The 15,907-nt window shown below is 45.0% G+C and overlaps 2 protein-coding genes and 1 non-coding gene across 3 annotated transcripts; 1 reads left to right on the forward strand and 2 right to left on the reverse strand.

Moving 5' to 3' along the window:
- Positions 1 to 4,505: 4,505 nt before the first annotated feature.
- TRNAD-GUC (transfer RNA aspartic acid (anticodon GUC)) lies at positions 4,506 to 4,577 on the reverse strand. Its single transcript has one exon. It is a non-coding gene; the product is annotated as a tRNA-Asp (tRNA).
- Positions 4,578 to 6,860: 2,283 nt separating this feature from the next.
- On the forward strand, positions 6,861 to 12,539 carry LOC147957164 (uncharacterized). Its single transcript, XM_087535571.1, has 2 exons — positions 6,861 to 7,227; positions 11,164 to 12,539. Exons 1-2 carry the CDS (start codon positions 7,107 to 7,109, stop codon positions 12,270 to 12,272), a joined length of 1,230 nt encoding a protein of 409 aa, XP_087391697.1. The 5' UTR covers positions 6,861 to 7,106; the 3' UTR covers positions 12,273 to 12,539.
- A 759-nt stretch (positions 12,540 to 13,298) lies between these two features.
- Positions 13,299 to 15,233, reverse strand: LOC147957165 (uncharacterized). The gene is made up of 2 exons (XM_087536113.1): positions 15,121 to 15,233; positions 13,299 to 14,529 (listed from the first exon to the last, which is right to left on the reverse strand). Exons 1-2 carry the CDS (start codon positions 15,207 to 15,209, stop codon positions 13,299 to 13,301), a joined length of 1,320 nt encoding a protein of 439 aa, XP_087392239.1. The 5' UTR covers positions 15,210 to 15,233.
- Between the last annotated feature and the right edge of the window lie 674 nt (positions 15,234 to 15,907).

Consider the following 15,907-nt stretch of genomic DNA (forward strand, 5'->3'; position numbering starts at 1 on the left):
TCCAAGTCTCGATTCGTGCCAACCCAACAGACACTTTCGGAGATACCTGTAATGTACCTTTATAGCCACCCAGTTATGTTGTGACGTTTGGCACACCCAAAGCACTCCTACGGTATCCGGGAGTTGCACAATCTCATGGTCTAAGGAAATGATACTTGACATTAGAAAAGCTATAGCATACGAACTACATGATCTAGTGCTATGCTTAGGATTGGGTCTTGTCCATCACATCATTCTCCTAATGATGTGATCCTGTTATCAACGACATCCAATGTCCATGGTCAGGAAACCGTAACCATCTATTGATCAACGAGCTAGTCAACTAGAGGCTCACTAGGGACATGGTGTTGTCTATGTATCCACACATGTATCTGAGTTTCCTATCAATACAATTATAGCATGGATAATAAACGATTATCATGAACAAGGAAATATAATAATAATCAATTTATTATTGCCTCTAGGGCATATTTCCAACATCAACTGTGGTTCGTAAGAGTAAGGCTAGAACACCTACACCCCCTGAGCAAATTAAAGTTGGACCTAGAATTGCTATGGTTAAAGATCTCCTGGTCGATAATATTGATGGGCATGTTATTTACTCCTGTGGTGAAGCCGCTAGAATTTCTAGACCCGATACTAAAAATAAACATAGACCTGTTGTTGGCATGCCTGTTGTTTGTGTTAAAATAGGAGATCATTATTATCATGGATTATGTGATATGGGTGCTAGCTAGTGTCAGTGCAATACCTTATACTTTATAGAAAGAAATTATGCATGATATTGCACCTGCTGAGATAGAAGATATTGATTTTACTATTAAGCTTGCCAATAGAGATACTATTTCACTAGTTGGGATTGTTAGAGATGTTGAAGTCTTGTGTGGGAAAATTAAATACCCTACTGATTTTCTTGATCTTGGTTCCCCACAAGATGAATTTTTTCCCATTATATTTGGTAGACCCTTCTTGAATACTGTTAATGCTAGGTGACTTCCAAACCTTCACAAACTCGTTCACTCGGCGATCCACAATTTCCTCTTGGATGCTCTAGACCATGACGCCTAACCGTCTAGAAGATGCATAGTCTTCAAAGGTAACAAGCGTCGGATCCACATAGGAACAATCTCTTTAGTGATGCTCAATCACTTTGGGTTTGTAGGTGTTTGGGTTTGTGTTTTCCTCACTTGATGATTTTCGCTCAAAGTCCTCGGAGGATGAGATGCTCTCAATGACAAGTGCCAGTTTCTCTCGGAGCAGCCAACCATCTAGTGGTTGTAGGGGGCGGCTACTTATAGCCTAGGGAGTATCCCGACATGATAAGACATAAATGCCCTTCAATGATATGACCTTTAGGTGGATAAGATATTTTGGGACAGCTAGCGCATAGCACAGCAACAGTCGGAAATTTGGCTATCAAACTCCTCAGGGCTATCATGTTCCTCACTTGTAGACAATCCGCACTGGCAAATTCCTAACTCCTCAGTCAGAACAAATTCCTCAGAGACCAGAAGATCTTCATCTCTATCACTAAAGAAATTGACTGAACTGTATGAGATTTTCAATGGCTTCACTCGAAAGGATTGGTAGGTGTAGGATTTTGAGATGAGTATCACTTGGAAACTTTTCCTTAGTTTTTTCTCGACCCCCTTTAATAGTACGGTGTTTCCTATGACTCAAGAAAGAGAAAAACGAAACTATGAAAACAAAAGACTTCACACTTCATGTTCCTCCCATGAACATAGAGTCTTCACGGTCACACTAATTTCTTCACTTTCAAAATCTTCAGAAAGCCAAAGTCTTCAGTTGAAGACATTCATTTTTAGGGGTCAAATTTCTCTGTAAATATCAAACTCCTCATAGACTTATAGACCTGTGTACACTCACAAACACATTAGTTCCTTAACCTATAAGTCTTCAATACACCAAAATCACTAAGGGGCACTAGATGCACTTACAAAAAGTACATCATTTTTTTGTGTAGCTCAGACCAAAACATATTTGGTCATGAATTTTTACAGAGATGTAGTATGCTTATGCAGGTTCATGGGTATATTTCATTTTTTTGAAACTTCAAAAATATGATTTTCAGATTTTTCAAAAAAACAAGCTCCATGGAGCTCGACCTCAAAAAATCGGCCCCCCTCATAATACATGCATAAAACACATATCTTTTACATCCACTATAAACCATATTTCTTTTACAAAGACAAGAAGTTTTGCTTCACTCGCCAAAGCTACAAAAACACTACATCACACTTTCTGCATGTGTAAAACTCATTTAATGACTCAAGGCATTTTATGTCCTACCAGATTATAAAAGACTACAAAACCAGTTCCAGGAAGCAATTAAACTTGGCATACAAAAAACAACAAATTTAGTTTCACACTCCGAAGCATAGCTCCATGACAATCCTTGACATGTAAAGGAAAATTTATGAGTCATCCAATGCTCTACTGATGCCATTTGTGTTACCAATTATTACAATGATACAAAACTAGTCTTCAGGAAACAATAAGATGGAGTATGGGACATGCCAATCTGATTTATATCTAACAACTCGTACAAGATAACAAAATGGATTTCACAAAAACAATAAGATGGAGCGCGGGTGATCAAGCCGATCGCGAGCGAGTCAGGGAGGCCGCTTGGTGTAGGTAGGGTGGCGGCGGAGTCCGAGATGAAGCCGGCAACGGCGGACGGCATGGGACGACGTGCGGACAAGCGCATCAGCACCGGCACCCGGGCTGCCAAAGCAATGTCGGCGCCCAGGCAGCGAGGCCCGAGCGACCAACGTAGCACCAGCGCCCGAGCTCGAGGCAGCCGACGAGCCTGACGCAGCCGGCCCGACGCAGTCGGGGACGATGCCGGCGAGGCAGACCGCAAGGCCGCCGTTCCTACGCAGCGGAGACGGGTGGTGATGGAGAGGTCCCGGTCGGAGCAGGGCCGCGACGGCCTGCGCAAGGCGACGGGCGGGCGGATGCGCGGGCGACGGCCATGAGGGCCGCCTGTCGCGCGAGGCCGCCGGGTTGGTGAAGAAGCTGACCGTTCGCGCCGGTGTTGGAGTAGAGGCGCACGGGGGTCAACGGCGGCGGCGGGCGACGCAAACGGATCTTAGATCGGAAAACCAAAAAGTAAAATGTCGATCAAGATGACCAGTGGGAGAGAGAAAAACCCGGAGTAAGGGCTCGGGAAAACGACTCTCTAGGGCAGCCGATCAACACGACTAGCGGATGAATCCTAGGTACGGGCTGCGTGGCCCCCGGTGGCAGTCATGGAGGCCGACAGCTCCGGGGCGGCGCGCGGGGCGGAAGCAGCGGCGGCTAGGGTTTGGATCCGTTAGGTTGATACCATGTTAGAAGGGATAGAGAGGAATAAAGAGGGACTGGCGGAATATGATTGATGTATTATTGAGCCTCGATGACGCTATATATTGAGGACAATACTTGAAGGGCAAGACGCCTCTCCTAAAGATAAGGTAGGAGACATATTACAAATCCTAGACTACCAAATACACATATGTCTCTAACACCCGATGAGGAGATGACAGTTAGATAGTCTCTTTTTTTTGCGAAAGGGACCTAGACAACATTAAAATTAAGCAGTGGTACAAAGCACCCCAAGAAAAAGGAAAATTACATCAACACCCTAGGAACAATAATCCAGCAACCACCAACGCGGGACGAGGACGCGCCGCCATCGCCATCGCCACTGCTCCCTTCGGGAGCAGGTGATAACCTTGATCATGCGCACTGACAGTTGTATAGTCTCAACCACGACCATGGATACCATGGATGGAACCACGAGTTAAGATGTTAGGCATCCAGGTAAGAATATGTAAGTACATTAAAGATAACGTCTGACCATGAATCTGGAGCAGAAATTCAAGTGAAGACGAGTCTAACTTAATTTTTTATACATTCTATTTATGCAACCCCAAAAAGTTGGCATGAGGAATCATCTTGACACAATCACCATGAGAAAAATGACATGGATGCTTTGCATATAACACTAGCTCATTTGATCTAAAAATATAACGCTAGCTCAAATATAAGGCAGCAAAACCAACCAAGGTAACATGCACAAGTTAAAAGCAAGTGTTTTTTTTTTTCATAATAAAAGAATGTGCGGTGGATGGGGCTCTTTTCCCCCTTTCCTTTAATATATGATACACACACTCGTGTGTATCCTCAAAAAGAAAGAATAAAAAAAGAATGTGGTGTTCACTGTAAGCATTTGACAATGATTAGATTCTAGTCCTTGAGCACACGCCATGCTTTTGTTTTTTGAACTGATCACACGCCATGCTTGCCATCGCAACAAAGTATTCTTTTTTGACGACGGCAAATGTCTTGGCAGGGCTCTAGAGCGAACATCTTACGTTTTCCAGGGTTCATACGGTAAATAGACCCGGACAGGCCAGGCGAGCTCTCAGCAGGCCTAAGAGGATGGGCCATGGGAATTAACGGGCCCAAGTGTCGTGGGCCGCAAAACAAAATAAATTCGCCGTTGCCGGGGATCGAACCCGGGTCACCCGCGTGACAGGCGGGAATACTTACCACTATACTACAACGACTTCTTGGCTTTTTAATGCTCAATTAAGTATACTTAGAAGTGCTGACTACCCACAGAACGTTCTCCATTGCCGTGGTTCAGTTTTCGTGCGTGCTCCACATCACGCTGATTGCATGCTCCGGAGTAAATCGTCTCTCGTGAGCCCAATGAGTGAGAGGGACAGTACTGAGGTGTTGACTCAACTTGCTCAGGAAAGAGGAGACACTCACATAATTTCCATCAAACATGGAGAGAAGCAATGGTTCCAGAAACAAGCAGAGCGAGGATGTTCGGCCCCAGAAAGAAGAACATCCCTCGGTGTGACCTCAAGGCTCAAGCTGACTGTTGCAGCCTTCGGCGGACAATATTCAAGTTTGACGGCATGATCTCGTGTTCCCGGCCGGCGTTAAGTTCTAGCTTTATCGCGCAAAACCTAGATGTTGGCATGTTCTCTCGATGAACCCGACACTGTTATACTGCCAGAAAACGAATCTTTGGATAAATTTTGTTGTTTCCATATGATAATTCAGATACAGTTGTTACTAATGACGCCGGCGAGTATTTGGAACCTTTGAAAGATGCGATGTTGCGGATATTGATTCTACTCCCAGTCAACTTTGATCCACTCACTCCATATTCTATGTTGATATTTGTGCGCCTCCATATACCTTTGAAAACAATCAGATGTACATAGTTGCCCATGTGTTCCATATGCATGCTTCTTTTTTCTTTAGTTGGTAGCACTATTTTTTCCCTAGAAAATGCTTATATCTCTCACGAGTGTTTGCTAATTGGGGTTGCCTGCCTAGTTACATGAGAGGGCCGCCCCCTAAGGAAACTATGGTAAATATTTTAGTATTTTTCTAGCGATTATACCAGTGCATTGATTATTTGAGTGTGTTTTATAGCATTTTATATGAGGTTTTGAATTATCCTCCTTTTATAATTATTCAAATGATGTTTATGCAATAATTGTGATGCACACTACAACTCGTTATTACAGTTCACTAAACTGGGTTGCCCCCCTCCTCCTCCCATGCACACGCGATGGTCAACAAGCTTCTCCATCGCCTTTCTTGGCGGCACATCTGAATGGCGCTCAGTTGTACTCACTCTTAATAGACAATTAGGACAGTTGCTTCTACGAATGCCGACGAGAAGATCGAGGGGGGGCCCATCTTCGGCTGGGAGAGAAGGTTTCGATGGGAAGAAAACTCGTCCTTATGGATTGTGATGTGGGTGTCGGATCATAGATATTCCCTCACATGTGACGCCTGTCCTTGGCATCGAGCGGATATCACCGTCATTGGGGTTGTCCACTTTGCTATCACCGGCAAGGAGGACACATAGGACAAAGAGGAGAGGTCGGGTGGCGAGTGTTGCATTGTTATGGAGGTCACAACCATCATTCTCAAGCCAAAGGGAAATTCAGTAGAGGGTCTTGGTTGACAAGGAGAATCAAGAATAAAAATATGGGCGAAGAGCTACAAGAATTCTAGGAGGACATGGAGTACCTCACGCTGACATCCTGTGTCTGGGAGTGGAGCTGCGGGTGTCCGGTCAACGAGGTAAGGGCATTGGCCTCTGATGGTTCACTATTTTTATACAGGAATCATGGCTGGCCGGAGCATGTTGCATGGTGTCATTCGTCTCCTTGCCAGTTGGGAGCACCTCACATTGACTCACCGGCGTTTGCTCGCTCCAGTGAGCAAACTGACCAACATGCACAACTCTCAGTCGACACGCTTTTTTGGGGGCGACAGGGTGAGAAGTGGGCCCACCACTGGGAGAGGGCAGAGCAATTTAAACGAGAGGACGGGAGATCTTATTGTGGTATGCAGGCCCACATAATAATCTACAGTTAAACTCCCCCTGAATTTGTAGGGTGGACCCATGCTAACTTCCTATTAAGCCTCCACCTAATCTATCCGCCCCAGAATTTCATGATGGGAGCTCCCTAATATCCTATTAAGCCTCCACCTAATCTCTTCTCCCGTTGAATTTCAAGGTGGGCTTTCCCTAATTTCTTATTAAGCCTTCACCTAATCTTCTAATGGGAACAAGAGGTGTTGCACCCTTTCCCAAACGGGAAAATACAACTAGTCGAATCGTGAGTGCACGATTTGCAAGCATGCACAATCTAGCCTCCCTCTTTTGTTAGTAATAGAGTTTGTGCATCTCATATGAGTAAGGTATAAAGTTGCCAAAAGCAAGAAAAATCACTCGAAGTTTGACAAGGTTCCCCTTAGTACTTCGCTAAAGCTTTTCTATAACAAACAAACCCACACGCCACTTTCCTCCTCTCCTCTCTTTCTCTCCCCCCGCTCTCTCTCTCTCTCTCGTCACACCCGTTCCCCCCTCCCCTCGACATCCACACCGCCTGCTCTAGAACCACCCACAGTTGAGCGGTGACGATGCGTTGAGACAACCGCGTGGGGTACTACCGTGTTTCCGTCCAGATCTGGAGTCCTAGGTGTGGGCGACCAGGCTCATCCAGATTTGGAGTCACCGCAGTCGAGGGCGTCTGTTTCCCCCCAGATCTGGAGCCAACATGATGATTGGTGATGGAGGAAAACAGCATACCGTCTCCGATGGCCACGTCTTACCACGACTGGCATCGGAGAAAGTAGTTGTTGCCTCCACATCGCCCTCCGCTGTCAACATCGAAGAAGGTAGGGGAAGAACTCGCCCTATTTTTTTCTAGAAAAATTAAGGTAAAAATTAGTTGATCTTTGAGTTGTGTTTATTTTATTTAATTGAGGGAAAACACTATACTTGTATATTACTATAGACTGATTGCAATCATTAGACATGGGGACATTAAGTATTGATGGGACACCAATTCCCTCAAAAAAGAAGTATTCATGGGATACTAGCCAACATTCCAAAGCCACTATGGAGATTGGAATTCATGCTCCACATTGTTACCAGAAATAGCACAAATGGTGTTACACTCAGCGCCTTTATAAATTTACACAATTGTGTAGCCAGTGAGCCAGTAGCAACCTCCAGCCAAAGACCTCAACTTTCTCTGGAACCTTAGCTCTCCAAATCACATCCCAAATATTCCAATTATATGTCGCACTTGAAGAACTAGAAGCAGGGGAATTGTACCTGAATTTGAGTTGGGTGGCGAGTCTATAAGCAAGTCATCTATCACGTAGAAGGGTGATTTATGTGAAATATCTCCTCTACATCAAAATCAGAAAATAGCCTAAGGACAAGGTTAATATTCCATTCATTTTTTATCGAGACAATCAATTGGTTAACCCATCTCAACCTTGAGTTTCTAGCGAATTTGGTAACCTGAGGCCATACTGTCTCAAAATCCACTTGTCTCCCTAAATCTGAATTTTTCGTCCATTCACTATACGCCATGTAATGCCTTCCTTGAGTATCTTAACTCCAAGCCACCGATGCATATGAGGAAATGACCATGTCCAGAAATCCACACGAGGATAATATTCTCATTTCAAGACTCTAGAACATAAACTATCCACCTTGTGAATCAGTCTCCACCCTTGCCTTGCCAAGAGATATTGGTTAAACATATGCATATCCCAGAATCCTAGAACACGTCCTCTCTTTTCTTTTACCAGTTGGTACTAGGAGAGCCAATGGACTTGTGATGTCCTTACTCATCGCCCCACCTAAAGTCCCAGATAATTTTTTCATACTTATAACAAAAGCCCAAGGACATTTGAAAAATCCAAAGAAGTAAGTGTGAAGCGCTTGAACCACTTACTTGATCAAGACATCTTTAGCTGCATGGGCCATATACTTTTCAGTCCAGTCCTTGCACATTTTTGTGAACCTTTCCATGATTGACTGAAATTCGAGGCAAATATCCTACCTTCTGGGGTTGGTAAACCCAAATATTTCCTCTCGAAAGTGGAAGCCACAACACCAAGGGTGACCTTTATCTCTTACTGGACATGGGGCAGGCAGTGTTCACTAAATAATAAAGAGCATTTAGCTGGGTTAAGAGGCTATCATGTACACCTTTGAAATAGATTTGGAGTGTCCTTCACTGCCCTCACCTCTCTTCCTACGGCCTTGAAGAACAAAAGTTTGTCATCAACAAACATTAGTTTAGAGACACCGAGCCCCCCCCCCCCCCCACAACAATTTTTATAGGCATTAACCTCCCTTCCAAGACCGGCTTTATTAAGATGCTTTCCCGACCATCTGCAACCAATAAGATGGTGCATTCAGTATGTGACTATAATATTCCTTCTCAGCTAGTGAGTACTCCTTATCATGGACCCAAAATCTTTCATGTCTAGGACTAAACATCCTGTTGCAGCACTCCCATCTTAGTGCAGTCATCAGCCAGGGACTTCAGTAGTTCCCTCCAGCGACGGTACTCTTTCCCATATCTACTCTTATCGGAAGGATTTCACGTTGCTATGCACATTGGTCTGTCGCCGTATTGCAGCCATAGAGGAAAGTGGTAGGAGCATATGTGTGTACAACTTTTCACTCTGAATAAATCACACCAACCCGACGATGCAACTGCACTTTTAACCTGACGGACACATTGCTATTTCCATACTGTTTATTATCGTATGTCCAGGATGGCCCTTATAGCCCCAATTATGAAGATAACACTAGAACAAGGCTTCTCTGAAATTGGTATTTTTCTCTCGGATATCCAAGCTACTGAAAAGTGCTCATGCTGCCACATCGTCTCATAAAAATCACCTATCATCAACAAGTGTTCATGAGCATCTGGCTTTATTCTTTTGAGTAAACTCCAGATGTGACATCTTCCTTACTCCTTAGGTTCACCATGTAGCCCGACACTTCGGGCCATGGGAATCATGATGAATTAAGACATCGATGTACCTCAGGTCATATGGCAGTCTTTTTATTTTAGTTCATTCATCTCAGAACAACGCAAGGCACCCTTGCCATCACCATCATGCACAATACAATTCTGGTGGCCTAGTATCTACCTAAGATTATTGAAACTCTTTTCACATTGCAGAGTTTCAGAAAGTAAAACGATCATCAAGTGGTATATGCGCGCACGAGGCAAACTAGCTCTTCAACTATCCGGGATTGCCCGAGGCCCCAACAGTTCTAGATTGGGTGACTAATTTCTCCTGACAGGTGCCTTCCCTATCACATGTCATTCATCAGCAACCCATGGGCCGCTAGCTTCCTTACCGCCTAACACACCTATGTTGCTCATGCCACCTCCATTACCCTCACCACATGCCTTCTTGTTCAGACCAGGACCCTTGTAACTTGGTGTCGCCACAAACTCACTACCAGACTCACTGTCACGTCCCATGTGTTTACCCAACACTGCCCCGGTGTTCACCAGGGATTGACCAACTTACTTCCTTGACTTACCATTGAGGCTATTATTATTTTTGTGGTGCTTGGCTTTCGTGTTACCGGCTCCAGGGGGTAGGGGAGGAGCCTTGTTGAGGTTGACTTCGCCCACTTCATTTTCCTTGCTGGCTGCCGGACTCATGGAGGAGGCCAGGCCTGGCCTTTACTCACCTCCGCCCTCCAGGTTCATCCTCGGCAAGGGAAGGAACCAAGTTGATGTCGAGTTCTACCCCCCTTGCTCTGATTTGTACATACAAGCAGCTTTGGAGTGATTGCTGGTATCGTGGACGAGACCTTCCCCACCTCCTGTTGGAGTTGGGAACCCATGACAGCCATTGGTGGTGCATGGGCCGACGCTAGTGTTAGCATAATCTTGATTGTTTTGTTTGGAACATGATGTAGATGGTGCTTGCATGTCACGTGGCTTTAGTTCTTTGGGAACTAACCAAAGTCATGTACATGTACTAGTAGGAGTTCACGTGTTTGAGTAAAGCTTGAATCCAAATATGTAGTATACGATGTGATCTAGGTTAAGTCAATTTCCGTGTAGGACATGGTCTCGTGGGTTGGCTGAGTATATATATTTGCTGACCGGTGCCACGGTCCACGGTCAGACAGAGTTCTCCACCGCGCAAGGCTTCCCAGGATCATCTTCCTTGGCCCTCCATCACCCCATTGGGGGCGACCTCCTCTGACGCGCTCATCGCACTTTTGCTCTTTTTAGCCTACCTCTGCCATGGATGATTTGGGGATCTGAGTGTATGTGTTGTTGGTGGATGTGCGATCTTGTTGTGTTTATACTATATGAAAAATATGAAATAGTTCAAGGGTTTACCACTATCAGTGTAGAACAATCTTAGAATTTCAATATTGCTTGCACTTTTTAATTTCAAATGTTGATGAAATTTATCGCGCGTCTGTGGCCCGGAATGGAGGTGGAGACAAGAGCCCAACCTATTGCACAACACATATAAATAACATTCGGTGAAAAGAAAAATATAGAACTTGCCTTTTCTTTTCAAATGTTGATGAATTTTATCATGATCGAATTTTCTTGAGGCAGATGCACATTTCGATGGCAATACTGTAGTCTTTACTCTACTGTGTATTATGTTTATAGTTTCTACAAACATTTTTATTGTGTTTGTATAATGATCATAGTTGTAGTAGTACCAAGTGAATTAAAATAGTGATAGCAATTTATATTATATAGTTAACTCATGTCCATTGCTAAAATTGTTGTCCTTTCATGATCCTTAATGCAGAATTTGAAGCTGATATCATGCAAAACATCAATCGAAGCTCCAACACCCCCATCTCCATGCACCGTGTCATGTTTGGACCCGAAGGCTGGGCGGACCTACCACACGGATTATTGCACTCCATCATTGTCCTGTTGGGTTCAACTCGTGACCTTCTTGCATTCATCGCCACCTGCCCTAGCTGGTATGCTGCGTTCATGTCAATCAAATCTACCTTGGGCGAGCTCTTCCCACCTGTTATTTTTCGGAACTGTGCCGACCAGACAAGCTCAACTGGCTCTAACATTGGAAACACATGGGAGCTCATTGATCCTGTATATCTAAGTACTCCGTTGTGTCGCTTGACCCCTCCAAGTATTTTGGACAAAATGGCAGTCGTCCAATGTTCTTATGGTCATGCGATTTTCTGCTACGACAGATCCCTTGTCATTATGGACGTGCTCACTGGCACTAAGGTTGCAGCTCCACCTTTCCCATTGAGTCAACTATGCTACAAAACCTTCATATCTCCAGAGGCGTCACCAGATTCATATCTATTTGTTAGCAGCCCGCACTGCCTGTACGCTTGGCGAGTTGGGAGCCCCTCTTGGTTGCACTGCGATTTTCTAAATGCACATTTGATCAAGGAGATAGTATCTTTCAAAGACCGGGTCATTATGAGGATGCGTCAAAAACTATACACCGTGCATTTGGCACCTCAGTTTCATGTTGAGGTACTAAGAGTTGATTGCAGAGATTATATGGACCCGTACGTGCTTTCTGGAAATTTGGTGGCTTGTGGAGACACACTTCTCCTACTTGGTCGTAACGGGGAAGCCTTCTCCATTGACTTCTCAACTGTACCTGCAAAGTATGTGAGCGTGGAAGAGGGAGGCTTGGAGAAGTGGGCGTTCTTCTTTGGCGAGAAACGTACTGGACAGCCACGACTTTTAGTGAATCCAGAGAGAATGGGTTTAAGGGGTGGCCTTGTCTATCGGTTGGATGAAAACGCTCGAGTATTTTCATACCCAGTAGATGGCAACCAAAATGAGGAGTTGGAGCCAGAACCTTGTTTTGCGACGATCAATGCTTATCTTGCTCGCAATCCTACATCCTTTGCAGCTTGGGTATGAGATCGTGGCATTGCACCGCGCAGTTGTCTTGTTGTCGTTGGCTGCACTTGGGGACTTTTTGTCGCTATGTTCCTTCTAGTTTTCGCTCCTTTGACAGAGTACATCAAGATTTGTAATAATCTCTGTTTGCCACCCAGTGTACATTCCTGGAGGCAAAACTTGTGCTACATGTTGCTATTTTCGCTGAACCTTGTTAATTACTCCCGTTTTGCATACAAGAGATAAGCGTTTGCATCCTGAAACAATACTAACTTCTTGGGTCTTCATATCACTCTTCAGCATTTTTTGTGTGCACCATGTCAGATGTGCCTGGGCTTTTATTTTAGTTATGTGCTTTGTTTGGTTCGTACATCTATTTGTAGCTTGATCTCCTTTTAAACAAAGATAATCAAATGCACGCAGAGCTGTTTGCTGAAGCTATGTTCAAATGCAGATCTGTTTGGTTGTCGAACACTCTGTCTGCCTAGTTTTTATTGGTGCGAAATATAAAATTTATGCTGAATGCACATATGCTGCTTATATGTTTGTTGGCTGAACTTGCAGTTTATATTAACCTGATGCTATGGACTTGCATCCTCACTCTAATTCTTGGCGACCTTGCAATTCTCCAGCCCAAAATGGCGTACAACGTTCAGTTAAAAAATTGTAGCTCTGCCCAAGCTATGTTCTCAATATTCACATTTCCACCTAATGAGACTGTCATATGCTCAAGCACATCACGTGAATAATCAACAGCCATAGTACAATTACTCTTAGCTATTTATGTATGAAAGGGAAGTTATAGGCCTAGCCCATGTTATGAAGTGCCCAGGTACAAGAAAACTACACAATCTGTAATAGATGAGAAATAAAACATATGGGTCCTTTGTAATCACCGCAGAAAAAAAAGGTGAGTACATAATCTGATAACTTAATCTAAACTTCTGTTTGTAATGCAAGTTTCGAAACACGTCAAGAACATTCAGTGAGCCACTCATCCTGCAACTGCAACATGGTAGAATCCTCCAACCAAAGCTGTATCAGAAGCTAATCACCAACCACACTCATGGCCATAAGATCATCGCAGGACAGAACGAGGAAACGCGCGGGGAAGACCCAGGTTGACTCCAATTTCAGGTACCGTCTTCCAGTGTTGAAGAGCTGTGTCGAACGGTAATAACATTTTTGCCATAGTTGCACTGCAGCCCAAGGTTTTTCAGACTGATAACTCGGGAAGTATATGTGGTTGCTCCTCCCTCCCCATCCCTCCGGGTTCATGCACGGCAACGCCTCGCACCGCTCGTCAACGCTGATAAAGATGGCCCAGTTATCTAACTTGTTCACCTTCACCCACCTTGCTTTCTTGGTCATGGTGTCCACTGACTCAAGCTTGAAGGCCATGAACTGGAAGGCCTCCGAGCGCATCCTTCTCCCCGCCTCCACAAGTTTGATCAAGAGAAGCGCATCACCACACACCACTAGCCATGCCTTGTCATTTGCCGAATAGAGATCTTCGGTTTTATCTTTCTCAAACACAACTTTAAACTTCTGAATAACGAGACTGGGTGACAAGTGAATGATGTAGAACCACCCGAAAGACCCTAGGGCATATGTCTTGCCATTGAAGGCCACATTTTGTTCAATCGAAAAACGACCAACTTTAGGACTGTGTTTTATCCAAGAGTCGCTCCCGATGCGCCACAGGAACAGATAGGCTCCAGCACCGACAAGGAGATGCGAATCAGCGGATGCAACAGGGGCAGTTAAGGTGACATAGCTGATGCAAGTGAAGTGAACTGACTGGAGGAAAGGAGGACCAACCTTAGTGCCACTGAATGGATTAACAATATGGAACCCATTGTTGTCGTAGAAGATCAGCTGACCGTAGGAGCAGCGCAGAAAGGTCATGCTTCTGAGGTCACTCAAGGAAAGAATACTGCGATAGGATGAGGTGGCAGCAGGGTCAGCCAATCTCCATGTGCATTTGTGGAATAAGGTCCAACAGTTATGCGAGAGAGTCTGTCCACCATCGGTACGGAGATTGGGGTGGAGGAGCAGAGGCTGGACAAAGGACCTGTATGCTGAGAAGAGATCACACCAATGGCGACAAGTGGTACCGAAGGCGAGGAGGTCGCGGAACGAGCGTAGTAAAGCGACAACAGGTCGGAGCAGGTCGTCCGGGAGCTCTGCCCATCCTTGCGGCCGAGATGAAGCAAAGAGTGAGGAGACAGAAGCAGAACATGTCCTGTTGGCCATTACTTGCACGATGGCGCTCTCCCTGTTCAACACAGCAAATTCAAGAAAAAGGTTAGGCATGCGAAACAAGGTATAACTTAACTGTACAGGAATTGCCAAGATTCTAAAAAACATGACTGGTGCGTGTCGTTAGGACATACACTGAACTGAACAAAGGTACTAATCGCATTGAGTTGTCGCTCCTAGAAGCTCAGAACAAGATCAACAATGATGAATGCACTGGATATAAATTTTATACGCGCTAGATAGACGGGTTGTTGAAGTTTCATATAGATCTTTGTGTATACAGATTACACACCACAATCGCCTAGTAAGTACTGTATTTCTCAAACAAATACTGTAGCTGGCAAGTGTCGATGCTGACAGAAAAATAAAAGCAGAGCACATATGATTTTATTAGCAAATTGAGAATCAGAGACCGCAATGTTGGAGATCTAAAGCAGGGAAAGCCTCAATCTGGATTGCTTTTCTTCTTCGAGATAAGCAGAAATCATCTATGCCTTACTCTTGCAGATGTAGGCGGATCTGATGCAACATCCGCAGGTGAAGAGAAACGGGATGGGACGCAGAAAGAAGGAGGCGTGCAGGACGAGGTAGGGGTTGGAGGTATTACGTGAGCGACGAGGACGAGGAAGCAGTGGCGGCCGACGCTGAGGAAGATGGAGAAGGATGCGCGTCGATCTCCCGCGGCGGCGCCTCCATGCGCACCGCCGATTCTTCTAGCTCTCGGATGAGCAGCGCAGCCTTCATTTTTTTTTCGAGAATCAGCAGCTCAGCCTTCAGAACCTCGATATTTCCTCTTCCTGTTATAAGGCGGCCCGGCCTAGTCCAGGGATAATGGGCCGAACATGGGTAACAGATTCCTCCCTGCTCTATGGCCGTGTGTGTTTTAAGGCCGACTCCAGTTGTTGGCGACCTCAAACAGACGCCCACTTTATTCGAATTCTGTCAGTTTGGATAGGTAAAACGGACACAAGTGTCCATTTGCGGTCGTCCATCAATTGTCGCACCCGACGGCCGTCGCATTGGCGAAAACATCCAAATTTAAACTAAAATTCAAACAAAAAAAGAGATAAAAAGCAATCTAAACAATAACTATATATTACATTAAGTCATGGCCGAACTGTTCATCATGCATCAAACAAACTCAAAATTATTGAAAAGAAAAAACAAGCCGTCGCCACCGTCTTCACTGCATGGCGTCGCCACTGTCTTGGCTGCAGTCTTCCTCGTCCGCGCTAAGGTCGATGATGGGAGGCGGCTGCCATAGGTGGGCTGGTGGCACCTATGGCGGCTGCACTACAGGGGGCGGCGGCGGTGGCAAGTCGAGTGGTGATCATGGGTCACTGCCAACCAACACGGCCGACGCAGACACCAACACTGTCGTGCACGACAAGGTC

The sequence above is a fragment of the Triticum urartu genome, chromosome 7A (assembly GCF_056163025.1).
Source record: "Triticum urartu cultivar PI428250 chromosome 7A, HENAU_Tu73, whole genome shotgun sequence".
In the NCBI taxonomy this organism is placed as follows: Eukaryota; Viridiplantae; Streptophyta; class Magnoliopsida; order Poales; family Poaceae; genus Triticum; species Triticum urartu.

Bases quoted from the DNA above. Each gene is read 5' to 3' on its own strand.
- LOC147957164 (XM_087535571.1), top strand. From the start codon at position 7,107: ATGATGATTGGTGATGGAGGAAAACAGCATACCGTCTCCGATGGCCAC. The intron at 7,228-11,163 runs GTAGGGGAAGAA...TCCTTAATGCAG, and splicing joins CGCTGTCAACATCGAAGAAG to AATTTGAAGCTGATATCATG.
- LOC147957165 (XM_087536113.1), bottom strand. From the start codon at position 15,209: ATGGAGGCGCCGCCGCGGGAGATCGACGCGCATCCTTCTCCATCTTCC. The intron at 14,530-15,120 runs GTAATACCTCCA...TGTGTTGAACAG, and splicing joins TCCTCGTCCTCGTCGCTCAC to GGAGAGCGCCATCGTGCAAG.